This window comes from Oryzias latipes, chromosome 6 (genome assembly GCF_053564925.1).
Source record: "Oryzias latipes strain Hd-rR chromosome 6, Olatipes_Hd-rR_3.1".
Lineage (NCBI taxonomy): Eukaryota > Metazoa > Chordata > Actinopteri > Beloniformes > Adrianichthyidae > Oryzias > Oryzias latipes.
This window is the reverse complement of record NC_136242.1, coordinates 32,336,137-32,360,413: the sequence shown is the minus strand read 5'-3', so window position 1 is coordinate 32,360,413 and position 24,277 is coordinate 32,336,137. Positions and strand designations below refer to the sequence as shown.

Below are 24,277 nucleotides of genomic sequence, written 5' to 3'. Positions count from 1 at the left end.
TATCATCATCCTCAGGGAGAGGAGAAAGATCACAGATGGACCAGAGCAGAAAAAAAGAGCAGAGCTGGTTACTCTAAAAGTCGTCACGTCACACGACTGCACGCATGTTGGTCAGTTTGCTGTTCGGGCTCATAGAGAAATGTAACAGGAGTGCAGTCTTCCAGTGTCTTACATTTAAAAATGCTTTTTTGTTATATATGTGAAGCATTTTTCATTCAGTCTTTGGTCGACAAATTCATTCATCTGCCAACAGACCATTCAGGTGCTGGTTACTCTCAGAGGGGGGTGGGGGGCAGTGTCAAACGCAGGTTTTCATCGACAGATCAAACTACATCTAGAGTAGGGCTGCACGATATAAGGAAAACTCGCAATATGCGATCAATATTGCGATGACAATGTAACTTGCGATAAATGAACAAATGGCAAAACAACCCAAAGCATCATTTCTAATTTCACTGCTACAATTTAATTTAAAGAAGAGTCAACATAACTCAAATTATTCCATAACATCCATAACAATGACCCTTGTTTACATAGGAGGCAAACATCTAACATAAAAGTGCTCCAAAACAAATAAATAAATAAAAAAGCTCCATCTGATTGGTCAACAACGTGAAGGCGTCCATCCGATTGGTCAAATGCATAAAGGGATTTATTTGAGTCGTTAAATACTTCAAGCTGCCATAAGATTGTTTTAGCACATTTAAGGGAACCATTTATTGCAATTTCCACCGATTTTTGCGATTGCGTATTGCACAGCTTGATATCGCGATAACGATACATTTGCGATTTATTGTGCAGTCTAATCTATAGTGTGTCGTTTTGTGTTGCTCTAGTAGGGTTATGAACTGATGCATCTTCAGTTTAGTCTGTTGGTCGTCTTTTAACAGGAAACGAGCAACAGGATCGACTTTCAGATTTTATTTTTTTGTTTTTATAGACCCATTCTGATGAAGTCTGGTGTTTGTTTGTGTCTTTAATGTGTTCCGTTTGCTTTTTTCTGACGACAGATCTACAGAGAATTAAGCTCAAAATTTCTTTTCAGAGTTTTTTTCTTAAGGAGCAGGGCCATAAGCTTCATGGCAATGGGGAGGGGAAGGGGGGGGGGGTTGCTCCGAGCCAACAGTCCCACCTACAACTCAAAGGGAAAATCCAGCCGCTCTGCAGAAACTATATCCAAGACAACGACAGCCAATCTTTGATTTTTGGCTAAAAACTGTATCATCACATTAAACCCTTGTGCCATCTTAGATGACCCCCCCCTTCTATTGACGTCTTCTCCCTACTATGACAAAGGTGGATAAAGGTGGAAAGATTTCATGTCATCCATGGACACCAGTGAAGATCACAAATCATTGAAGAAAAAAGGTTCAGCGCACTGTCTAGAGGGTCTAGATGACCCAATGTTAAAGTGCTTAGGATAGCACAATGGTTACGAGACCACTGGGGACGCTTTGAAAGTATAAAGTGTTTTGGAGCTGGTTCCCATTGTCCATCTCAACTAATTAACCCCCCCCCCAAACTGTAAAGCTGCTCCCACAGTTTAGTTTTTCATGCTTTATAGTTTTTTATTTGATCATCTTCACTGTTTTATCTATTTTAGTTTATAGTCTTTCATCTACCTCATAGTTCTTACTCTGTTCACACTTTTGAAACATTTGCTCGCTTGAATATTTCTCCATGAAGCAGATTCCAGAGCAAACCTTCTATTGATGCAGAAAACTGTTCAAATTCATTCCAGCACACTTTTGGGTTTTTCACTTGTTTGTAGGAATGACGATGCGTTGAGTGAAAGTTTTCTTGTTTTGCCAAAAGCTTTAAGCTGGAAATCGTGACACAGGATAAATGTACGTCATCTGGGATCACCAGGAAAAGAAGAGGCTCACATTAATTCTTGACCTCTTTCTTCTTCAGGAACAGGAGCTGAAGCAGAAACTGCTGGATCCGCCTCCAGTCCGCATATCGCAGCGTTTCTCTGAAATTCACTTCAAACGGGAGGAGGTGGGTCACGATTCGTTTGCTTTTTGTTTCTTGTTTGCTGAAACTAAAATGCACGGAAAGACCTAACAAGATAAAGAGCCTGTCCTCCGTTTGTTCATCCAGGAGGGTCCTGGGGTCATCTCTGACGAGAGGAAGAAAGACGAAGAGCTGGACAGGCAGGTCATGCTGGCCGAGCAGCGGCGAGAGGAGGAGAGGATTCTCCAGGAGGAACGTCAGAGGGAAAAGCTGGAGAAGATCAAAGCCGTGGAGGGTAACTGGAGACCACGGTTGTGTCCGAATTTCTTCCCTAATCACTCTATAGCGCGTTCTTCATTTTCTAGTGCTGTCTAAATCTTCAATTCCAAAATCTAGTGCCCTAGAAATTTCCCAGAAGTCTCTGCGGAAAACCAGTCTGCATCAATGCTCACTAGATCAGCGATTATAGACCACAATGCATTGCGTCGGAACAATTTTTGCCCAAATAATCTGTTTAAATGTATTTTTTTTTTTTACTAAACCATCGACGTTTTTATCTTCAGAAGACAGTGGCTCATAAATAATCGTCGCAAAACGCTCAATTGGATTTTAACTTTGTCAATGACAATCAATGACATCATATCCGCAGTAGTAGTAAGTAATGAGCGCTGTGTCCGAATCGCTTTTAAAATTCAGGGCTACATCGTTTTTTAGTAGTTATGGGTGGGAGTTGGGACACAGCCCACGTCTTCCACTTCTGTTTGTACACAAAACATATTTTTTTAAATGCAGCCGTAACTGCAGAGAGCTCGCACTGATAGGAACCTCCTGGTAAACGCCGGAGAATAGAAAAGGGGAGTTTGTGTCAAATAACAGGAAGAAGCAACACTTCAGCATCCTTTCATCAGAGAACCTGTCAGACGCGAGAGGCAGAATGGAATGTGACGGCCAGTCTTTCCCTTTTTCATTGTTGGAGCTCAGCTCAGGACGGCCCAAAGAGAGGCAGTTTCCCTGGAAGGCTGCTGATTTATGGCACATGAAGGAAACGTCGAAGCTTCTACTCACAGGATCTCGTGTCATCTATCAAGGGTCTCAAGTAGCGACGGTGCTGCATTTGAAGAGCCTTATGAATGCATTATAGATGAACAGCAGGACCTGTGTGTGGACTGCATATGTGGATTCCTCCCTCAAAGATCTTTAATCCACTCAGCAGGGGGTCTGGCAGGCCCCTCTGCCTTTCATGTTGAAAGATAAAGCAGTGATACATATGCGCTCATCTGTTCCGTTCTTTTGATCAACCGGGCCCACGAGAAGTTGGCTGATGAATCGTTCCCTTTCTGCTTATCTGAGCTGCTGACAAGCACAGTGGATTTTCATCAGCTGTTTTCAGCAAATAGAAGTTCAGACTGTTACTTTAGGGCCTGAAAAAGCAGCTTTTAAAAGATTTTTTTAATTACATTTTCATGAAATCTTTTCTCTCAGATCGAGCAAAGAGGCGGAAGATGCGAGAGGAAAAGGCCTGGTTGCTCTCTCAGGGCAAAGAGCTGCCGCCTGAACTCCTGAACCTGGAGCCATCTTCACCGATCGCCAGGACATGCAGGAATAAAGAATTGTAAGAAACTAAACACCTTATTCTGTCTTAAAAGACCCTCTCTGATTATTTTCTTGTACCATTTCGAAAATGTTCCCAGTGGTGATAGTGCTGTTTTTAACCAAAATGAAGAGGGAAAAAAACTGTTTTTTTTTCTGGGTCATAGTTTCTGCAGTTATTTAGAACCTCACCTCTGACTTGTGGGTGAGACATTTGCCCATAGCTGAGATTTCGGAGCGGGGAGCTTGAGGCCCGCTCAGCCTATTTTCTATAGAAGCTCTTTTTCAAACGGCTTTCTTTCTGCTCCTGAGTCACAACAATTTGAATAAAGAAATACTCAGAAATGACCTTTTAAGCTGACATTTCTTTAGCTATGTCTTATATATTATATATTACTCTCAAAATGCCTCAAGTACTTGGTAAAAACAAATTTTCATCAGAGTGGGTCTTTGAAAAAGCTCAATTTTTCATAAATTATATTTCTTCACTTTTCAGCTACGACATTGACGACGACTACACTGCTCTTTACAAAGGTAGGATTCCACAATCTTTTTTTTTGCTCCATCTTGACTGATACATGTTCTAACATCTGATCTGCCCCCTAATCTTCAGTGCTCGAGGCCCTAAAAGCTCATAAGGATGCTTGGCCTTTCTTGGAGCCTGTTGACGACTCCTATGCCCCCAATTACCATGAGATCATCCAGGTACAAATGGAGTCATTGTCTCTTTTCCGTACTAGCGACTAAATGACCACCAAATCTGTCCTGTAGTATCTGTTTTTATGCTCTGTCTCTGTGGACAGACTCCCATGGACCTGTCCACCATTGAGAGGAAGCTCAACGATGGGAAATATGTTGCCAAAGAGGAGTTTGTGGCCGATGTGAAGCTCATGTTTGAAAACTGCGTTGAATACAACGGAGATGACAGCGGTAAATCTTTTCTACTTTTGAACCAACAGTTGTTTCTTCTATGTAAGCACAGACCAATTCTACCAAATTCTCCTAATTTTGTGTTTATTGTGGGAAAGAGGTGTGAGCATTCGATGCCGTGAAGTCGCAGTGTGTGAAAGGAAAGGGGCCGGTCTCTGTGGGGTTTTGGGGCTGGGCCCATTGGAGCTTTGACAGTGATTAATGGGGGGTGATTGAGTTGTGCTCGACTGCTGCGGGACCTAAGCCTGGCAGTGCCGGAGAAACATCTCGGCCCCTCGGCCTCTTGTCTGCAACCATCCATTCAAAGGAAAAAAGTCTCCCCGGGGATTTGGAGGGGGGAGGAGCGTAGTGGGGTGGCTCAGTGAAACGGGGTCAGCCGACGCCCTCTGACCTATTCCCTTAGCTGGGAGTGAGACTGAGCTCTGTGTGATCAGGTGAAATTAATATTAGTGTGCTTTTCTTCAGCTTCTGTTTGGGAAAACGTGTGGAAGAAGGTTCAAAATCAGTTCAACTGAATGAATTTAATTTGAACAAAAAAAAGGTAGGAAATTTGAAAACAGTTTTAAACTCAAAAGAACACTGGAAATATTAAAAAGGGGGGGGGCTTTCACAGTAAACTATACCCAAATATATGATCATATATTACCTTTGGAACACTAAAGAACAGTTTATCTGTGAAATGAGTTATTTTCGCAGCTCGTTTTTTTGCCTCAAAGTAAGTCGACCTGATCTCTGAGGCTCCGCCTTGCGCTCCTCGTAGGAGCCGCCCATTTAATGACTTAATGCTAGAGTCGGCCTCGGCAGCGTTTCCGCGTTTTGCCCACCAAAACAAACAACATCTGAACTTTTGACTGATATTGTGAATGTAAACGGAAGGTGTTAAGCCGATCACAGCTAGGTCCACAGAGAAAGTGTGTGTGTGTGTGTGTGTGTGTTTGCCTGGAGAAGGAGCTGGCGGCGCAGACTCTTCCTGGAAGGGGCTGGTCCTCACTTTGTGATGTCACAGTGTGAGAACCCACTCGTTTTATGGTGGATTGGGAGGGTTAGCGTAATGGATCGGTGCTAGCTGACCTGAAAAGCCGCCTTTCTCCACTTCAGAATCATCCGATTCACGGTAATCGTGTAAATGGTTGAAGAGTTCCGGCACGTCAAAGACTGTGTGTTATGTAGGGATCGCCAGTCCAGTGTTAAAGTGTTAAAGTGTGCAATAAGATGCAAAAGACCTGAGTTTTTCCATAATATTTTAACATCTGTCCTCAGAGTACACCATCATGGCGGAGTCCCTGGAGCGGTGTTTTAGCCGCGCCCTATTGAAACACTTTCCCTCGGAAGACTGCGACACGGATGAAGAATTCCACGTCAGCCGAGAGGAAAAAGAGCGCAAGGACAAGAAACGAAACCGCAGCAATAAACACTCTGGACCCGAGAGTTTGATCAGAGCGACGGAGCAAGTCCAACGGAAGAGAAATTTCCCCGGGGGCAAAGGCAACGGCCCTGCCGAGGAAGAAAACCACAGGAGAGCTAACGGTCCCGGCTACCCTCTCAGCCAGCTTCCCCAGCAGCACCCAAGAGGCATGTACCACCCCGGGCAACAGGTATCTACTGGTCACAGCTACTTGGTTTGGTTGTTTTCTCTTTTCTTCCAAAAGCTTTTCTACACTTTTAACTGTTTTTTGTTGTTGTTGTTTTTTCTTAAAACAACCTTTTCTACAGTTTCACCACCATCCAGCTGGTCCTCACGGACCTCACATGTATGGCCAAAGAATGACGATGGATCCTCGTTTCACATACCCGGTTCATATTCCCAGACATGGAGACCCCAACTTGAGCCACATGTCTCAAAGCTTTAACATGCAGGTGCAAACTCAGTCTCCTGAAATGACAATGTGTCGATGTATGTTGAGGATTGAGGGTGTGAAATTAGTTTCTATCTTTATTTTGATGATTTATAGACCCACTCCGATCATCTTTCCATCTGTTACCAATGGGGTTCTGTTTCTTAATGATGATGCAGTTTTCAGCCAAAATAGGACAGTTTCTTCAGCGTGGCAGGACTTAATCAGAAATTCACCTTCAATTGTTGGCGGGACTGTTGGTGTAATAAAAACCCACTCCCCTCCATTGCTGAGAGCTCATGTCACAAAAAAAAAACTGTCACCACGTGATGGGGAGTCAGAATCTTCCAAATTATATGCTGCTGCCCGATTTTTGCCGCTGGCAGCCTGCCGCCCCGGGGTATATAAACTGTCTTTACCAGGGCCGCCCAATTCCAGGCCTGGAGGGGCGGTGTCCCACTGACCGATGTTAAACAAAATCGCCTGGTCACCATAAAATTACACTTTTTTTTTTTTTAAATCGATTCCGACATCTACCAGGTAGTCTTAGAGCCAGCCAGCTTACAGTCCCTCACATACCCAATTTTTATATTATTGGTGCAACTAAAATGGCGAGCAGCATCGGAGCTATCCAGCCGTACAGTTTAGATCCAGATTCCAGCTCAGACGAGAGAAACAAAGGCGTTCATGGATCCCAGCGTATTTTCTACGTCACAAATATGATCTTTTGTCACCAATGTTTTTATTCTGCTCCTGATTCATCACGAGTTGAATAAAAAAATACTCAGAAATGCAATTTTAAGCTTAACTTCCTTTATTTATTCCTCCATCATCACAGAAATGCACAGTTTCTTATGGGAGTGGGTCTTTAAAATGTGAGAATGGATCAGAACAGTATGAATAAACCTAAATATATCATCTTTTTCTCCCCCCTAGCATCATATGGGTCCTAGGTATTCTATGGGCCCAAACCCTAATCAGCAGCAACACTCTTACATGGGGCCGGCGTCATTGGGTCCGCGACCTATTGCCCTTCAACCTGGACCCCCTCCTGAAGCCAGCATGTATCCGTCCCACCACTATCCAGAGGGCCACCCCATGCATCCTATGGGCAACAGGTTATCGGGTCCTGAAGGACCGTCTCAGCACAGCTTCTCCGGTTTGAGGCCTTCCGGAATGGGCATGCCAAACATGTGGCCTGCTCGCAATCACCAGGGCCCAGACAGACTGAACGGCATTGGGATGCAGGATCCCAACCTGGGGAACCAACGCAATTTCGCCTACGGTGGAATCCCCCCTCCAGCTGGGCCCAAACCGTGGCCTGAAGCCGCTGGATACCCTCATCCCTCTTCCAGCGCTCAGTATCAAATGTCTGGAGCAGCCGGCTCTTTGGGACCCATGTCCTCACACCCCCCCGTCCCCCATCCAGACCCTTCTGGCCGGACTCGCCTGTCGTCTATGCTGGAAAGCCCAGAGATGCTGGCTATGCAGCAGCTGTCAGCCTCCTCTGGACCCCCTGCTGGTGCCCCTCCTCAGCACAGAGGCAACTTTCAGCAGCCAGGGCCCCCATCAGGAGTTGGCAGCATCCCAGCAAAACAGCCCCCCCCTACCCCTGAGGTTCAGCTGCTGCACCCAGCCAGAAACAAAGGGCCAGACAGCCACCCTGCTCAACCGACAGACGTGGACCCCAAAGGTAGCGTTGACCTTCTTTTTGCGGTATTTCCGCCATCTTTATTCTTCTTCACTGAAATCCTAGTTTGCTGTTATTTCCAAACAGATCTTTTTGTTGCTTTTAATGCTGTCATGTTAATTAGCACATCCCACACAGTTGTTCCCTTTTCTCTGTCGAGAGCGCCATGCAATTTGATGTGATTATTTTCACAGTTGGTGTCAAATTAAATATTCATCGATTCAGTTCAATTCCTGCTTTTTTGATGATGCAGAACAGATGCATGCTTTGAATTCAGCTTCAGGAGCAAAGGTGTTCATCATACCGTTTGGACAGTTTCAGTTGGATGTCTTGGTGTCCTCCCCAAATGTTTTGGAAGGTTCTAGAGAGGAACAGTATCTCAAGGGCCGGTTCATACGCCAGAGCGATTGACCATCGCGTCAATGGTCTGTACCACAATTGTGCAGTCTAGCTTATACTAAGGTTGGCTGGTTTTGCTTCCAACTGTCCACGGTAACTGCAATGAACTTTTGAGTGGCGTTTATACTTTTCAAGCCTGATCGCGCAGTGGTTTCCAGTGTTTCACTGCTTTGGTCATTTGTTTAAAGTGATATATAGGGAGATTTGCAGAGAAGGTCGGTGGTACATTAGATGTTTTGTTTTTTTGTGGTATTATAAAGCCAACATAAATAACTAAAACAGTTGAATTTGAAACGATTTTCCAGCTGCTCCATGTCTTAATCGTATAAAGCTGAAGTTCTGGTTGCATTAGAAAGTAAATATGCAGTGAAAATGTTGTTTTTTATTTTTATTTTTTTGAACTGAGCCAGAATGACGTAATGTCTAATCCCTCTTGTATCAAGTATGCAGTTATAGCGGCTGTTTGTAAAATCCTGGGATGTGGAAATGGCGATTTTTCTGGATTGAGTTTGCTCCGCCATCGCGTCTTCTAACCACTTGAAATAAGTTCAGGTTGAATGGCGCAATATGCACGCCATTCCACTCCCAATGGCTAAGGATGTCATCAGCTTGTTTGACATTTCGCAGCGATTGGGGCGATTCCGTTCAAATCAAATCCAATCAAACTGTATTTATAAAAAGAGCTTCTCATATATTGCGCAACTTGAAGTGCTTTAACATTTAGAACACAGAAAAACACAATATTACAATAAGTATTGGCAGAACAAAGCCTCTCTATAAGTTTTGGTCCTCACCTTAGGGAGAACTAAAAGTCCAGCCCCGGACGACCTTAAGGTACTTTAAAAGAAGATCATTGAAATACGAAGGCTCAAGACCATTAAAACATTTATAAATCTTAAAAGTCAATTTGGAAAAACGCACAAGGAGCCAATGCAGCAATTTAAAATGGTTGCAATGTGTTCCCGCCCCCTGGTCGTGGTCAGAACTCGCAGAGTTCTGTAATAGTTGTAGGCCTGACTTTTTGGGTAAACCAGAGAGCAGGGCATTACAATCGACTGAAGATAAAAGCATGCATCAGCACGTCTGTGCTGGCAAGAAAGAGGAACGGGGGGACTTTGGCAGTGTTTCTGAGATGATAAAATCCCATCTTCACGACATTATTAATGTGTGGAATAAAATTTAGCTCAGAGTCAAAAAACTACCCCCAGGTTTCTCACACAGTGAGATGGTGTAAAATTCTGAAGGTGTGGTAAAATCATCTCTCTCTCGTCTATTAAAATTCAAATTTCAGTTTTGTCCTGGTTGAGCTGTATGAGGTTTTCTGCCATCCACGACTTACATCAAAAATTACAGTTTAAAAGAGTGTTAATAGATTCAAGGTTATCAGGAGACGCAGCGATGTAAAGCTGTGTATCATCAGCATAGCCGATGACCCTACGACAAATGCGATAAACTGGTCGGTTTATCCTTCACAGTGATTTGTAATTGCTCAGATTGCATTTGCTCAGGTGAACGGCCACCTTAAGGAATGTCTTTGAAAATTCAACATAGGATTGTCGAGTGTATGTGGTGCATGTAACGTGAAGTATTTGTGAGGATAGTAATTAACCCACAGACAGCCCACATCCACCCGGAAGGGCAGCTGTAACTCAGGCGTTAGCTTCCTTCACAATGATGTTAATTTTTCTTCTGTTCTGTACGTCAACAGATCCGTCGCTGGAGGGAAACATGACGGCCAACATCATCTTTGAAAATGGTTCATTGCAGAAAAACTCCTATTCCATCAATCAAGAGCGCCCGCTCATGCTCAGCGCCACACACTGTGGAGTTCGCAGTCCGCCGAACGCAAACCCGAGCAGGTCAAAGGAGGAGTCCTCCAGGCTGGGACTCGCACAAATCTCACCTGAGAGGTGCAGGCAGAAAGTGGACGGCCACTTTCCCACGCAAAGCAGGGGGGCTGCTTCTTCTGGTCCAAGCAGCACAAGCTCCAATGAGCTCCCTGATGGTCTGCAGGGGAGCCCACACCCAGAGGCTCCCAGTCCCGCAGATCTTCCACAAAACCCGCCGCCAGTCCACGTTACTCTGGCCCAAATACCAGACCACAAGGAGGATGCACGCCTGCAGAGTGAGCTTCAAGGGACGATTCAGAAAGCTCGTGCAGCTCAGAGTGTTCTGCCCCAAAGCCACTTTGAAAGCTCCGCCCAGCAAATCACGCAGAATACGGAGCAACCCAAGTCCCTGGTGCCTTCTCATCACATGCCCCAAAGAATCTCTCCACAGTGCCCCACGGAGAGCAGCCCCATGCATGGGATGCCCCAGACGAACACACAAACCACCCCTTCTGCCCCACCCCAACCTGTGCCTCTCACTTCTTTGCCCCCAAGTCACCCAACTCCCCAATTACCCTCCCAGCCAAGTCCAGCAGACCACGGAAATCAAAGGCCCAGTGAGCCCACCAGCAGGCCACACACAGGGGCCGCTGGCGTGTCTCCACACCACGCCGCGGTGACAGCCGGGCCGCCAGCCGGTGTTTACAAACACCATGCTTTCAGCCCAAACCACAACCAGATGGTGGGTGGGAGCATGGGAATGCAGACTCCCCATGATCCCAATCCAGCCATGCCCCCACCCTCCCACTGTCCGGCCAGCGACGCCGTGGGCCAGTTTGGTGTGGGGAGCCCCTCACATCCGCACTATAACCAGGCAAACATGGGCAGGTCGGTGCCGCCATCCACCCACCCATATCACAGCCAAATAAATGCCCTCTACAGCCCTCCGCCCCACCCAAACTACCACCAGCACGCCGGGGCGGCCTACTACAATGTGCCTTCCCAGCAGCACCCCAATCCTCATGGCAGTCTGTATCCGCCACACCAGTACCAACAGGAAAACTATCTGCCCCACCCCCAAGCTCAGCCCCACAGCCACCTCAATGGCAGAAGAGGCTACCCCCCCAAGGACTGGCATCCATCTTTTTATCAACCCCAGCAGCCGATCCCACCCAGCGCCTACCTGCCCGGTGCCAGCGCCAGAGGGGGCGGTCAGCTGAAGGAGAGCAGCATGTCTCCGCTCGGTTCTGAGGGCTCCGGTGGAGCCGCCATGCTGTCACCCGGTCACGTGACGGACGCAGGACCGCATTCTGGAGGCACCGATGAAGGCAAGTGCGAAAGCGGGGGTCTCTCTGGTGCGGGCAGTGGCAGCAATCCACCAAGACGAGCCCAGAACGAGAGCTCGGAGCAACCCGAGAGTCCAAAAGAGATTTTGGACCTGGACAGTCACAACGCGCTGGCTCGCCATCGCAGCATCCAGCCGCTTCAGCAGCAGCATCCGCCCGCTCCAGGCGTACGTCTGTCTCCTGGGTTCATGTACGACCCCCGATCCCTACACCCAGGGATGCAGCAAGGAGGGGTCCCCCCCTCCTGCGACGGTAGAAACTCTTATCCCGGCCAGCCGTACCCGGACCCCGGGCGCTTTGCTGCGCAGAGACCCCTCCCACATCTGATGGAGGCTCTGCAGCGGCCGCAGCATCTGCCCTACTCCCCGGGCCAGACGCGCATGGCCATGTACAGACACGTCAGGCCTGGGGGGCACTTCCAGGGATTGATGGTTCAACAGAGAGGACAAGGACCGGAGCGCTTCCTGCACCCAGGGTAAACCGCTTTACGGAGTGTGAGATTTTGCAGCCGTTTTTTTTTTAAGTGGTAAGAAGATTTAACCTTTATTCATTTTCTCTTTGTAGACAACAGATGATGACTGCTCCAGGCAGCCCCAGAAGTAAACAGGTGTTGTGAAGGAAAACATCAGAGTACGTTTGTGTTGCACCATATGAAAAACATTGCTGTAGTTTCCTTTTTAACTCAATTTAAGACGCTTAAAGTCTCGATGACTTGAAATGCTGGAGGATCCGAGACAGTTTCTGAAATAACAGTCTTTGTCTTTCTCCTTTCAGATAACTCGTGAATCTTCCTGGAAATGCAAAGAGCTGTTCTGACTGGATGACTTCGATGAAAGCACCTGGCCGCTGGTCTAAGACGACAGGTGAAATGTGAGAATCAGATGAGCCGGCGTCTCCCAATCCTGCCTCCAGACTCCACGGCGGGAAGCTCTGTGGATCCCAAGGGAATTCAACCCACACCTCTGTCGCTTGACGACACGAGGACACTTCCAACTATCGTAACCACTAGGTCAACCTTTCGAGCGCAGGAAGACGCCGCCTTTGCAAACACTGGACCGCCTATGGATGTAGGAACATTTTTGAAACGGAACAGAGCTACTGACTAAACTGTGACCAAGAAGAAAGGGACTGCTGGTTTTATTCCACCGTATCTTGTAAACTCAGGTGTAGAAAAGGAGGTACAACGAGACCCAATCAGCTCCTTACGGTTGCCTTTGTTTTTTTTTTTCATTCCTTTCTGAATGTATGAGTGAATGTGTAGACAATGCAGCACAACACTGATCTGAGGAATGAAGCATTCAAGCTCACTGACTCTGCACCCCAACTCTAAAAACATTATTTTTAAAAAGCAGAATATGCATCTTTCTGAGCTGCCTTCTCTTTGAAGAATGTCCTGGCAGGGAGGGGATGATGGTCTAAATGAACCACAATCTCTGCTATGCACTACTGATTCTATCATTTTAGTCCTACTAAAGCTGAGTGGCCTTGGCTAGCTCCACGTTAGCCGTCCTATCTCAACGCAGAAATGTGTGAAAGGGTAAAGTTTGTGGGGTTACGACTCCCACACCGCTGAGATTTCCCAGCAATCGTCTCAGATTTACGTTTTCACGCCTCGGTACGGAGAACAGAACATCGTCTTTCCCCTCTGGTGTTTCTTTAGGTCCGTCTTCCACGTCGTTGAATGTCTGCTCCTAATGTCAATACTAAAGTTATCCTCAGGGTGTACAGATTATAAATATACGGGTATTGTTGTAAAAAAAATGATTTAAAGGTGCGGCTGAGCGAGGATGATCGGACTGCTTTTGACTCTGTACATAAAATGGATTAACTGGAAAAATGAAACCTCCTGATTTGTTTTTGTAATCCCATTCCCACCAGAAATCTTTTGTAAAAGTTGCATCCTTGTAGAAGCTGTTCTTTCAACAAAACTGGTGATCTACTTTAATATTTTTTAGGTTTAGCAGCAGCAAAAAGAATGAAAAACATGAATCTACCTCACATAGCCACTCTGTGGCTTCTTTAGAGTCCTTCTGCCTTTTCTTCAGTCTGTCAAGCTGCAGAAGGCTCAACGTTTAGGATTTAAGCAGCATTCGTGAGACATAAAGGTAATAGGGAATAGTTTTAGGGTACTTGAAAAGCTTCTGGGGAGGGGTGCAGCTGTGGTGCTGACTGACCAGCTTGTTAAAATCGGCCTTTTTCCCCTTAAAGTTGTGCTTCAGATCTCAAAATCTTTTTTTTTTTAAATATATTTGAAATGGAATTTGCTATTAATCAGATGCCCACCGGTTTATGGAAGCAGGAAGGTCCGTCTGGGGTCTGCATCGACTCAAAACAGCCTGCACACCCACTCAGCAGTTACCCTATAGGTTTAGAAATGAATTGTAAGGATATTCTTAAAAATATGATTTTAGAGGCTGAGAGACAATTTTGTACATTTCTGTTTTTATTAAATAGAAAACTTGAGTGACTCAAATGGAGCCACAGAGGAGGTAGTCTTCATTTTTGCTGGTATATGTATGAAGGGCAGCGGTGTCCTTTAAAAAAAAAAAAAAAAAATCAGATTGGGATTTCAGTCTATTGTACACACAACTGTTTTTATGTACAAGTGTGTTGATGTTGTGTAGAATGGACAGCTGAAGGCCGTCAAAGAGGATTCGGGTCTTTTCTCTGCTGTTGTCTCTGCTGCACTAGTGAAAACCATTTAGACGTGAATAAATGTGAATCATATTTATTTGTTTTGTTTTCAGGAATTTTTGTAAAAAATTTTTTAGACTTGTCTTAATATAAATGTGGCGTCTCGCTCTCTCTTTTTTTCCCCTTTTTTAAGTGGCTGCCCTTTACCTCAGTAGCATGGTGACATTGAGAGGGGGAGGCGGGGCTTAATTTTGTTTACATGTTCTTATCTGACAGATTATTTTCCAATCGGAATGGAGTATTTTCTATACTGTATTAGAAATAAATCATTTTTCCTGAACAGTGCTTTTCGTGGTCCTTATTTTTAATCACTGAAAACATTTTATTTTATTTTTGAAAATATTCTTAGTTGTGCCGTAAATGTATAATGTCCAGAGACGAAATAACAAAACCAACTTGAAAGATCAACGTTTATTTTTCCAGCTGTCAAATGTTTGCAGCACCGCGACTTACAGACTGCTGCTACTCATGTGGCCTGCAGGGGGAGGTGTTGTGCAGCTTTAAATGTTTTATAACATGTCCCTTTGTTGTCCGGGTTTAAAGGAGACCAATTTTGGTAGCGGGGCGCAAACAAATGAGACATTGAACTCCTGAAATTGAGACTAATTAAGCGATTTGTTTTATAACGGAACAGAAAAAGTAATATAAACTATAAAAGGTGCCTAAAAATCGTCATTTGGGTTTTTACAATAACTCCGTTAAGAAAAAAAATCATAAATTTGCGCATGCGTTGATTTCATTTCACGCGTCTAAATTCTTTAAAGATTTTTTTCTCCTATTGTTTCCATTTTTGTTTCAAATTTTACATTTCAACCATGAACTCAACGTGTTTTCTCCACAAACACTGTGACGAAATTTCCCCTTATTTTTGTCTTGCAGGCAAATGTTTACACAATTTTGGCTGCCTTTGACCCAGCTCGGCGTTTACAGTTCTGTATTATACGGTTGCCTGCAAGTCTACAAACTGGGAAAAGTGCCATATGGTTGAACTAATCGGTCAGTCTGTCAAGCAGACCCCACGGTTGTTTTTAACGCGTTGTCACCGTCAGGATTCTTGTTTTTAACCGTTTTGAAGGTCGTCGTGTCTACAGAAAAACGTGCATCTTTATGTTCAGGTGGGTTTATTTTAGATTTTCTGATTTAAAGCAAACTCTGCCGGCATTACTGTTCGGTCAGCTGCTGCTTTGATACCTAAAATACGCATTTAGGTTAATGCGTCTTAATGAGTTAACCTAAATGTGGGCATTACATTTTTTTTATTGGTTTAACGTGTTCCTCATAGATAAGGGATAAATGTTACAGCGCTTGTCATGCAAAGTCCTCGTGAATGCGTGACAGTGCGCATGTGTTGTGCAGCTTCTCCTTTGTCTCTACTGAAGTTTATTTTTTGCTTCAGCCAAAAGTCAGTTCTGCAGACTCCTGGACCGGACGTGAACCTGCTCCGCGTTTCCTCCCATCATGATGCTCCAGCTGGGTTTGGTTCTCAGCCTCCTGACCCACGCGGTGTCCATCCCTGACCCCAGGCAGAGGGAGGCTCTCATCCAGCTGGAGTCCTCCATGCAGACCGGTGGGCAGATGGTCCTGACTGATGCCGAGCAGGAGCTGGATGTCCGCCTCTTCAAAATGAAGCAGGGGGAGATGGCGAGGGCCGCCTTTCCTCCCGCCATGCATTTCTTCAGGGCCAGAGACCTCATCAGGAGGAGTCCCATCTTCAGTCTGCTGCAGAAGATGCCCAAAGGTGCACAACCAGGCTGGAACAAAGCTGTTGTTGGATAAAAGTCTGCTTCCTTTTCAGGATCCTGGTTCCCCCGGATCAGTTTCAGCTTCCTTCTCGTCGCAGGTGGAGCTCTTCATGTCCACGACTTCTCCATGGTGGATGTGGATTGGTTGGTGAAAAATGTGACCTATCGGCCGCACTGCTATGTGTGCTACACCGACGATCAGTCCATCCGATTCCTCTTCTCGTCTCGGGGACCCGAACCGCTCCCACGCTGCTCAACGTGGATTCTGCTGGAAGAGCTCCGCGCCAAGATGATCAACTCCACAGACCTGGACAACAGGTGAACCCTCTGCGTTAACCTATCTGTCATTTGATATTTACTGCTGTTGTCTTTATTTAGCAAATATTTGGACTTCTCTTGTTTCCTCATTCTGCATCCACATCCCACACATCTACATTTGTTTATCTGATGAAATGCAAAACCAATTTTTCTGCCAAACATTTCCTCTGAACTGCATTTTTTTTCAACCATAATCTAGATTTTTTTTAATGTTGTTTTTATATCAGTCTTTTTAAATGAAAATCCAGTAGAAGTCCAGAACTAAACAAGTGTGAAAGTTTGAACATTATCCGTAAATTTTAGACAAAATTCCTGCAGGACATTCACAGACATTGAAAAAAACTAACTTTTTTTTTTAACCTAAACCTGCTTTACGTACTTTTGTTCAAATAAATAAACAAAAATCATTATTTAACTACTGAATATTTATTATAGAAAGCCTGTTTCTCAGCAATCTGTGCAAATTGTTATTTTAGCATAGTAAGGCATTTTAAAAAACAATTATTTGTGTGTTAACTGTTCGTTTGTGAGAACAGTAGCGATTTAGCGTGACGTCACCCATAGAACATGGTTTACCTCCAATGACTTCATTCAGTCTGCATATTTTCCTGATAAAGAACCATTGTCTGTACGTGAGAACTTAAACCAGGAAGTACCAGGAAGCCAACATCCCATAGACTTTCATGGAGAAACAAACAGCTGTTATGCTACGTTCACACCGGCCTCTGCAGCGCTCAAGCCTCCACTTCCAATGAAAAGTCTATGTTTAAGTAAATGCACGTTTGCGTATGTTTAAGTCAGTTTTCTGGCTCCCCATACAAAAACGCGCAGCCATTGAAAGCTTGTTGAAAGTTAAACCTCTTGGACTTTGACCAATCAGTGACTCAGATTTGGTGGTGACAAATGGGTAATTCACAGATTTACCAGCCGCTTGAAGATTAACTATGAAGGATAAAAGGAATAATTACAGTTTATGCCCGGCCAGAATTCTATGACACCAATTCTTATGTGGATCGGAGTAGAGCTGTGAAAGAAAAAGCCAGACTTTACTCCAAGTCTCTTCCAATTGTGAGTACATTCACTAAAAGCAGGTAATGACCGTCCCATGTAAACATCGTATGCTAAAAGGACATTCACATGTTCATAAATGAACGTCTATTTATGGCGTCTTTTTCACGAAAACATGGATTGATTTCTTTTTTATTTATTTAATTTTATTTTTTATTATTTTTTATTTTGATTCGATTTTTTTTTATTTTACATTATTTTTTATTTTACATTTTTTTCTATTGATTGACTTCAGCTCCGTCGCTCCACTTCTAAACCAGAAATCCTCAGTGAGCAGTGACTGACTGGTCCAAGTCGGTCTGAGTCTGCGTTTCCATGGCAACCACTTTAACCCAATGGGAGCGTGCTTGTTGGAAATCCACACCCCTAACGCTTGGTAGCGGGTTACACGACATCTGTCAATCAAACCCTTAAATGTTCCACATGACACCACCTGCTTATAATAAGGCATCTGATTGGTCCGTTTATAGCTTGAATGTCTGGCACTAAAGAAGTCCAGATCTCACATACAGCCGAAAGTAAATGTTGATCTATAAAACAGTCCTGTATTTGTCGCTCTCAGCATCAAGCGAAACCTGACGCTCTTCACTGAGCAGGATCCAGAGGTGGCGTATCCCAGTCAGGACGTGGTGTGGCGCCGCTTTGAGCAGACCTTCTTGGCCGTCTGGGGGCTGGTCACTTACGCGCCGGTCTTCAGGGACTATTACTACGAGGGCCTCACTCAGTTCTACCTGGATAACGTCATGTACCTGGAGCTGCGCGCTCTCCTCCCAGAGGTAGGACACGTCCCGGGGAGCGCTCTGTTGTCCGGCCTCCTCGTCTTTATCTTCACGCTCTGGCTGCTGCCGCGCAGGTATACGAGCTGGACGGCAGCACCCACGACAGAGCCTGGACCCTGAAGACCTACCGGGACGTCACCAAACGGTTCAAAGCCCAACACCCAGACTTTTTTGGAGCTAGAATCATCTTCACAGTCCACAGGTGGGGACCCTTAAAATAAGCCTTAGATCCTTAATTTAATAAAACCTAAACTGTCTTTTGTTGTTCAGAGGAGTGAATCTGTCGGTGATGACCGAAGCCATAGAGGAGGCCATGAAGCTGCAGAGCAGCTTCCCCGATACTTTGGCCGGGTTTGACCTGGTGAGGCGAAGCAGATGTTCTCAGAGGAGCAGAAGGAGAGAGACGCTAACGTTGCGCTCGTGTGCACAGGTGGGCCGGGAGGACAGCGGCAGACCGCTGTGGTATTTCCGAGAGGCTCTGTCACTGCCTGCAGAGAGGGGGGTCGAGCTTCCTTTCTTCTTCCATGCTGGGGAGACAGGTGAGCTCATCGGTCCTGGATGTTGAGTCACTTCATCAGATGGTTTGACAAATGTTCCACAGAAACATCCAAAAAGCTCACTTACTACAATAGAGAAATATAGGTTTTAGGGTTTAAATTCAGGTTCCTGTGTGCATTTTTAAGAAACAAACCTTTAAATGGAAAGAAATACACTTTTTAAGATGACATTCTAGTGTTTATGAGAATATTCAGCTTCTGTGGTTTGATGAGATTTTTAAGTCTGTCTTTTTCCATTTTTTTGGTCTAGATCTTGAAGGCACAGATGTGGATCAGAACCTTTTGGACGCTCTGCTCCTGAACACGTCCCGCATCGGGCACGGGTTCGCTCTGGTTCGTCATCCTGTAGCCAAGGATCTGTCCAGGAAGAGGGGCGTGGCCGTGGAAGTGTGCCCCGTCTCCAACCAGGTACGCGAGTCACTTCTGCGTGACTGCGGGTCCTCCCTCGGCTCTGGTTTCACGTCACGCGTGGTCTGGTTCAGGTGTTAAAGCTGGTGAAAGATCTGCGGAACCATCCGGCAGCGGCGCTGATGTCAGAGAACCACCCGGTGGTCATCAGCTCCGATGATCCCGCCCTGTTCGGCGCCGCTGGCCTCTCTTATGACTTCTATGAAGCTTTCGTGGGCTTAGGAGGCATCAAGTCCAACATCGCGTCCCTCAAACAGTTGGCAATGAATTCTTTAAGGTAAGGCTCGTCTAAAATTCTTATAACAGACGTGGATTCTTTTAGAGGAAGGAGATGGTATTGGATTAACAGTAATCTGGTTCATTTTTTTCGAGCGTTTATTAGAAAAAATATATTTTTTCGTTTTTCAAAACAAGTAATTCGGTGTGTTTTTAGAGAGTATTTTTTTGTTCTTCGAAGTAAAATTTCTGTGTGAGCTTTTTTGACAATAATTTTTTTTTGTCACAATGTGTTTTGTTTGTTTTTCTAAGTATTCATTTGACTTACCAAATTTTAATTTGTTTTTTTCTCAAATTCAAAAATTTCTAAAAAAAACTTTTGATTTCCCCCCCCAAAAATTTGGTGTTTTTTTTTTAAATATTTTGTTTTGTTTGTTTTTCGAAAGAACTATTGGGGGAAAACATTTGTAACAAAATAGAGGTTTAAAAAGAAAATATGAAAGAAATTTGAGAAATAACAATAAAAATAATTATATTGGAAAATAATCTTTAAAAAACATTATGAAAATCAAACTGGAGATGAGGAAACATCTACAAAGCACAATACTCTCTTGTGGTTTACTGTAGTAGAATGACTAATGATATTTTTGTTTTATTTTTCAAAAATGAGTGTCTGTGATGTAGTTTAGGTTCTTTTGTAGTGAGTCGTAGATCAAACGTAATTGATTTACTGGGATGCTTTGGAGTACTTTGTTGACGGTCCCTGGCTGTCTGTGCAGCATCACCTGTAGGAGGCGGAGCCTATTTAACTAATTACTCCAGTTCTCATTTATTTTCTGCGTCATTTCTAACAAAAATAAATTTTTCATGCCTGACAATTGGTTTTTGGTCACTTTCTCGTTGCCAATCAGCTTGTAGTGTTTATTATAACTAATTTGAAAAACGCCAGTTTTCTTACGTTTCCACATCTTTCTGACCTTTCACTGTTTGTTTTTTTCCTGTTTTTTTGTAGGTACAGTTCTTTAAGCCAAAGGCAGAAGACTGAGGCTCTGGTTCTGTGGCAGAGAAGATGGGATAAGTTTGTGTCTGAACATGTTTACCAAAGCTGAAAACACAGTTTTACCTGTGTGTGAAGAAACCAGCAGCACAGCGGAATAAATCCTCTTTTATTATGATGAGCTTCCTGATCTGAGCTGACAGAGGGGGGGATTGGTGAGATGTTTGTGGTTGAATACTTCTACAAAGCTAACATGGAAAGACTGTGAAGCAACAAGGAAGACGTTTTAGGAGGAAAACGGATGAAAACAGACAGAAAAAGGAAACATGTTTTCTTCAGAAAATGGAAATGCCATTAAATGTTTTCTTCCGTTTTTTGCGCAGAGGGAGTTTTTTGGGGATGTTTTAGGTTGTTGCACTTCCTGTTCAGTTGTGTGCGTTTGAGTGATATATGTCAGGGCTACTTAAAGCTTTGTGTTGTCATTATGGTTGTGTATTTTTCCTGCTAGCTTTGTGTTTGCTGGTTTTGTGGCAAATTATTTGTCAAACTGTATTTTGTGGAAATGAACAACTGTGGCTGTGATGCAGACGACCTTAGGAGGAATTTGAATAATAATAAAAAAAGTTGAATTCTTGTTGGTGAAGCAGCGGCGTCGGGACTCTTGGCAGCTTTTCTGGCAGAGTTTCGTCGGTCACCTGCTGCAGGTGTTGAACTTGAGGAAGAAGCTCTCGTCGATCTGCCCCCTCTCGATATCCGGTTTCCTGTCAACGAGACGAGCGACAGGAAGCAGATGTTTCAGACGCCACAGGCTGGGCCGTGAAGGTTGTCTGGGTCTTACTGACTGCTGTTTGTGCGTCTGGGCCAGTTGACCGTTGGCGCTGTCCAGCTGCTGCCTCAGCTGCTTGCCCAGCCTGGCCTGCCGCCTCTCCATCAGCAGAGCGGCGCGGGCGGAGTCCAGGCGGACGCGTTCGTGGCGCTCGTCCTCTTGTTTTTTCTCCATCTCTATTCTCTGCACAGAAATCAGCAGAAGATCACCTTTTTTCTTTTCTTTTTTTTTAAAGACTTTATTTGAAAATCCCATCAGTGATTGGCATTTGCCGTCACCTTCTTTTCCTGTATTTGGTATTTCTGGAACTGAATGACCTGCTGCACGGTCTCAGGGGGGGGTCTCACGTCGGCGCTCGGACTGAAACCAGGCACCGCAGCCGTTTCCTGATCATAATCAGGGTCATTTTGCTGCTTTCGCCGATGTTTCTCTTCAATCTGATGGAAAAACAGAAGTTCACTAAATAAAAACAAGTTGAAACCTGAACAAAATCCTGACATTTCTTGTTTACCATGGCCAGATTGTAGTTTTGAGTGGCAACTGCGGCCTCTTTCCTTCGCTCTGCCTGGAGATGCAGATGTTCTCCTGCTCTGTTGAGTGTTTCTTCTCTGCTCCGGTTGTGTCTCTGCTCTAAAGTCAAGAAGACGTGAAGGTGTGAGCTCTCCTTTGGGCTCCGGCGTCTTCATGGAAGAAGAAACCACCAACACCTGCCTTCCTCCTCCTGCTGACTCCTGGAGGCGTCGAGCTCCGCCTGCTGCTGGATGAGCCACTCTCTGAGCTGCTCCTTCTGCCTCTGCTCTCTGCTGCTCTTCGTCGGGTCCTCCCCCACCAGGCCCGGGAGGATCATCTGAGCGTCACTCTGGTCCGTTTTCTTCCAGCTGTCCGGGTCGTTCAGGTCGAACTCTCGCCGCGTTTGAGGCTGCTGGTTCTGAGATCTGAAGGTCTCCAGAGCTTTCTGCAGCGCCAGCTTCTGCTTCGTCTGCCGGTTCTGGAGAACAGCGGCGGCTTTACTTTGATGGAGCACATCAGCATCTGGGATCAGGAGGGAAGAAAGCGAGAAGCAGGGATGGACAATATTTATTAGACTTAAAGTAATAAATTTACAAGATTTAAAATAGTAAATTTTACATAATTTAAAGTCGTAAATTGACGCCTTTTTTCTCATAAATTTACAAGATTTAAAGTCGTAAATTGACGACTATAAATCGGAGAATATTGACCACAATGCATTGCGTCGGAACAATTTTTGCCCAAAAAAGGTATTTAAATGTGTTTTTTTAATAAACCATCAAGGTTTTTATCTTCAGAAGACAGTAGACACATAAATAATCTTTGCAAAACGCTCTTATAACTTAGATTTTAAATTCGTGAAATCGATGTTGTCATATCCGCCGTTTAAAAAAAGAAAAGAAAAAAGTACAGAGCGTGGTTTCGAAATTGCTTTTAAAATTCAGGGCACTATACAGTGCCACACTATATAGTTTTTTTTTAGCAGTTAGGGGTTAGCATGGGAATTTGGACAGAGCCAGAGACTTCGTTAAAACGCAAAGTTTGTTTGTGTTTAGCTTTTGTTGTTGGCTTTATCATAAACAAGGAACAGCGCCCGGAGTGACGATATTGGAATAAAATATATTTAGTTCAAACTGTTTTATTATTGAAACAAATCATTTAAAGGGGTTAAAATTTTCATTTAAAAACAATGTTGTTGTTGTTTTTGTAATTCTTAAAGAAGCTTCTACTGATGATTTCCTAATCCGTGTCAATAACATTGATTTAGATAATGGGGGGGAGAAGCAGAGGGGCAAAGCCCCCGGCCCTCCACCCCCGCGGCTCCGCCCCTGTATAAGAGTGACGTGAGGAACCCACCAAAAGCTGCTTGTTCCTGTTTGGCTTTTCCTTCTTGTCTCTTCTTTTCTTGCACCTGCGCATCCAGGACTTCTGTGTCGACCTGTCAGACATGATGTTTATTGTCTTCTACAGCTTTGCTCGTAGAGCAGACGGAGATGTCGAGTGCGGCCGGACGCCGGGAAACTCACCCCCATCGTCCTGAGTTTGTCGTCAAAAACTCGCAGTCGTCTCTCCGCTTCCCGGTGGCGGCGCCTTTCCAGGCTCAGTCTGGCCTCGCGCTCGGAGCTCAGCTCAACATTCATCTTCTGCTTCACTTTACGGACAGATACGAGCTAGAGATTCCCGTTTCTGCGTTTCAAACACACGCGTTGCTTGGCAACGGGAGCACTCGTGACTCTCCGTAGAACTTCGTTTATTCCCGGTGTGTGCTGTTTCGTTTCGTACTACGACGGAGTTTAAGGGCCAATTTACAAAAAAAAAAAAAAAATTATTGATTACGACTTAAAATTTCGTAATTTTACTTTTTTTTGGTGGCCCGAAAAACTCGTAGTTTCGAGCTTTTTTTAAAAAAAAATATTTATTTATTTATTTTTTATTTAAGGCTTTTAAACACATTCAAAAATGGTCAAAAACTGAACATGCTCCCCTGGTATTTGTCTGATGTTGAATTATTTATTTATTCAAAGCATACGAAAAATATGCCGTTTATAAAAGACTGTATTTGTGACATAGAAAATACGCTGGGCGGGGCCACAAAGCTCACTGCTCTGCTCCATTCTGATGCATCCACTTGCAGACGACTGGATCCGTCTTTGTTTTCCTCGTCTGAGCTGGAATCTGGCTCAAAACTGCACAGCTCGATAGCTCCGATATTGCTCGCCATTTTTGTAGCACCGCTAAAGTAAGGTTGGGGTTGTGAGGGTCTGTAAATTAGAAGGACAAAGGGAAAACAAAGGGACGATGGGAAACAGTCCCGCCCACAATTCCAGCTGCCGCTCTGCAAAAACTATGTCCTGGAAAACAACACAGTTTTTTCTTTCTTTTCATTTTGTCTAAAAACGCCATAATCATAATTAAAATACCACAGGGCACGCTTTGACAATTGATCAAGAGATGATTATTTATGTCAATATTGCAAAAGTATAAGCAACTTTTCTATAAACCTTTGACATAACAGCTGGAGTTACCTAATTCTATTTAAATAAGTGATGCAAATTATGAGAAAACGTTCATATTTTGACACCCAGTA

The 24,277-nt window shown here is 44.5% G+C and overlaps 3 protein-coding genes across 6 annotated transcripts in view; 2 read left to right on the top strand and 1 right to left on the bottom strand.

Annotated features, from left to right (window-relative positions):
* cecr2 (CECR2 histone acetyl-lysine reader) overlaps positions 1 to 14,549 on the top strand; it is a 40,583-nt gene extending 26,034 nt beyond the window's left edge. The window contains exons 8-19 of the mRNA XM_011476491.4: positions 1,915 to 2,001; positions 2,104 to 2,251; positions 3,439 to 3,568; positions 4,043 to 4,080; positions 4,160 to 4,251; positions 4,350 to 4,476; positions 5,737 to 6,071; positions 6,190 to 6,333; positions 7,248 to 8,004; positions 10,109 to 12,050; positions 12,140 to 12,205; positions 12,350 to 14,549. Coding sequence (XP_011474793.1) covers positions 1,915 to 2,001; positions 2,104 to 2,251; positions 3,439 to 3,568; positions 4,043 to 4,080; positions 4,160 to 4,251; positions 4,350 to 4,476; positions 5,737 to 6,071; positions 6,190 to 6,333; positions 7,248 to 8,004; positions 10,109 to 12,050; positions 12,140 to 12,191 — 3,852 coding nt within the window. The 3' untranslated portion in view covers positions 12,192 to 12,205; positions 12,350 to 14,549. The remainder of the gene's footprint in view (positions 1 to 1,914; positions 2,002 to 2,103; positions 2,252 to 3,438; positions 3,569 to 4,042; positions 4,081 to 4,159; positions 4,252 to 4,349; positions 4,477 to 5,736; positions 6,072 to 6,189; positions 6,334 to 7,247; positions 8,005 to 10,108; positions 12,051 to 12,139; positions 12,206 to 12,349) is intronic.
* A 686-nt stretch (positions 14,550 to 15,235) lies between these two features.
* Positions 15,236 to 21,671, top strand: ada2a (adenosine deaminase 2a). 2 transcript variants are annotated; one of them, XM_011476490.3, is made up of 10 exons: positions 15,236 to 15,384; positions 15,666 to 16,007; positions 16,110 to 16,329; positions 17,960 to 18,173; positions 18,251 to 18,378; positions 18,447 to 18,537; positions 18,607 to 18,715; positions 18,984 to 19,141; positions 19,216 to 19,418; positions 20,370 to 21,671. In XM_011476490.3, the coding sequence occupies exons 2-10, from the start codon at positions 15,728 to 15,730 to the stop codon at positions 20,464 to 20,466; spliced, it is 1,500 nt and encodes a 499-aa protein (XP_011474792.1). In that variant the 5' UTR covers positions 15,236 to 15,384; positions 15,666 to 15,727; the 3' UTR covers positions 20,467 to 21,671. The 2 variants fall into 2 exon arrangements, with proteins under 2 accessions (XP_011474792.1, XP_020559926.1); XM_020704267.2 differs by having other exon boundaries at positions 15,245 to 15,384; positions 15,685 to 16,007.
* On the bottom strand, positions 20,684 to 23,415 carry ribc2 (RIB43A domain with coiled-coils 2). Of its 3 annotated transcripts, none has more exons than XM_078949054.1 (7): positions 23,217 to 23,415; positions 23,047 to 23,128; positions 21,892 to 22,212; positions 21,692 to 21,810; positions 21,459 to 21,617; positions 21,193 to 21,363; positions 20,684 to 21,115 (listed from the first exon to the last, which is right to left on the bottom strand). In XM_078949054.1, the coding sequence occupies exons 1-7, from the start codon at positions 23,328 to 23,330 to the stop codon at positions 20,948 to 20,950; spliced, it is 1,134 nt and encodes a 377-aa protein (XP_078805180.1). In that variant the 5' UTR covers positions 23,331 to 23,415; the 3' UTR covers positions 20,684 to 20,947. The 3 variants fall into 3 exon arrangements, with proteins under 3 accessions (XP_078805180.1, XP_004069893.1, XP_078805181.1); XM_004069845.4 differs by having other exon boundaries at positions 21,197 to 21,363; XM_078949055.1 differs by having other exon boundaries at positions 20,948 to 21,363.
* Between the last annotated feature and the right edge of the window lie 862 nt (positions 23,416 to 24,277).

What these genes read in the sequence shown, in the direction of transcription:
- ada2a (XM_011476490.3), top strand. Translation starts at nt 15,728, where the DNA reads ATGATGCTCCAGCTGGGTTTGGTTCTCAGCCTCCTGACCCACGCGGTG. An exon ending in GCTGCAGAAGATGCCCAAAG is followed by an intron (nt 16,008 to 16,109) that starts GTGCACAACCAG and finishes TTCTCGTCGCAG; the next exon opens with GTGGAGCTCTTCATGTCCAC. An exon ending in TCCACAGACCTGGACAACAG is followed by an intron (nt 16,330 to 17,959) that starts GTGAACCCTCTG and finishes TGTCGCTCTCAG; the next exon opens with CATCAAGCGAAACCTGACGC.
- ribc2 (XM_078949054.1), bottom strand. Translation starts at nt 23,330, where the DNA reads ATGAATGTTGAGCTGAGCTCCGAGCGCGAGGCCAGACTGAGCCTGGAA. An exon ending in ACAGGAACAAGCAGCTTTTG is followed by an intron (nt 22,213 to 23,046) that starts GTGGGTTCCTCA and finishes TCCTGATCCCAG; the next exon opens with ATGCTGATGTGCTCCATCAA. An exon ending in ACCAAATACAGGAAAAGAAG is followed by an intron (nt 21,364 to 21,458) that starts GTGACGGCAAAT and finishes ATTTCTGTGCAG; the next exon opens with AGAATAGAGATGGAGAAAAA.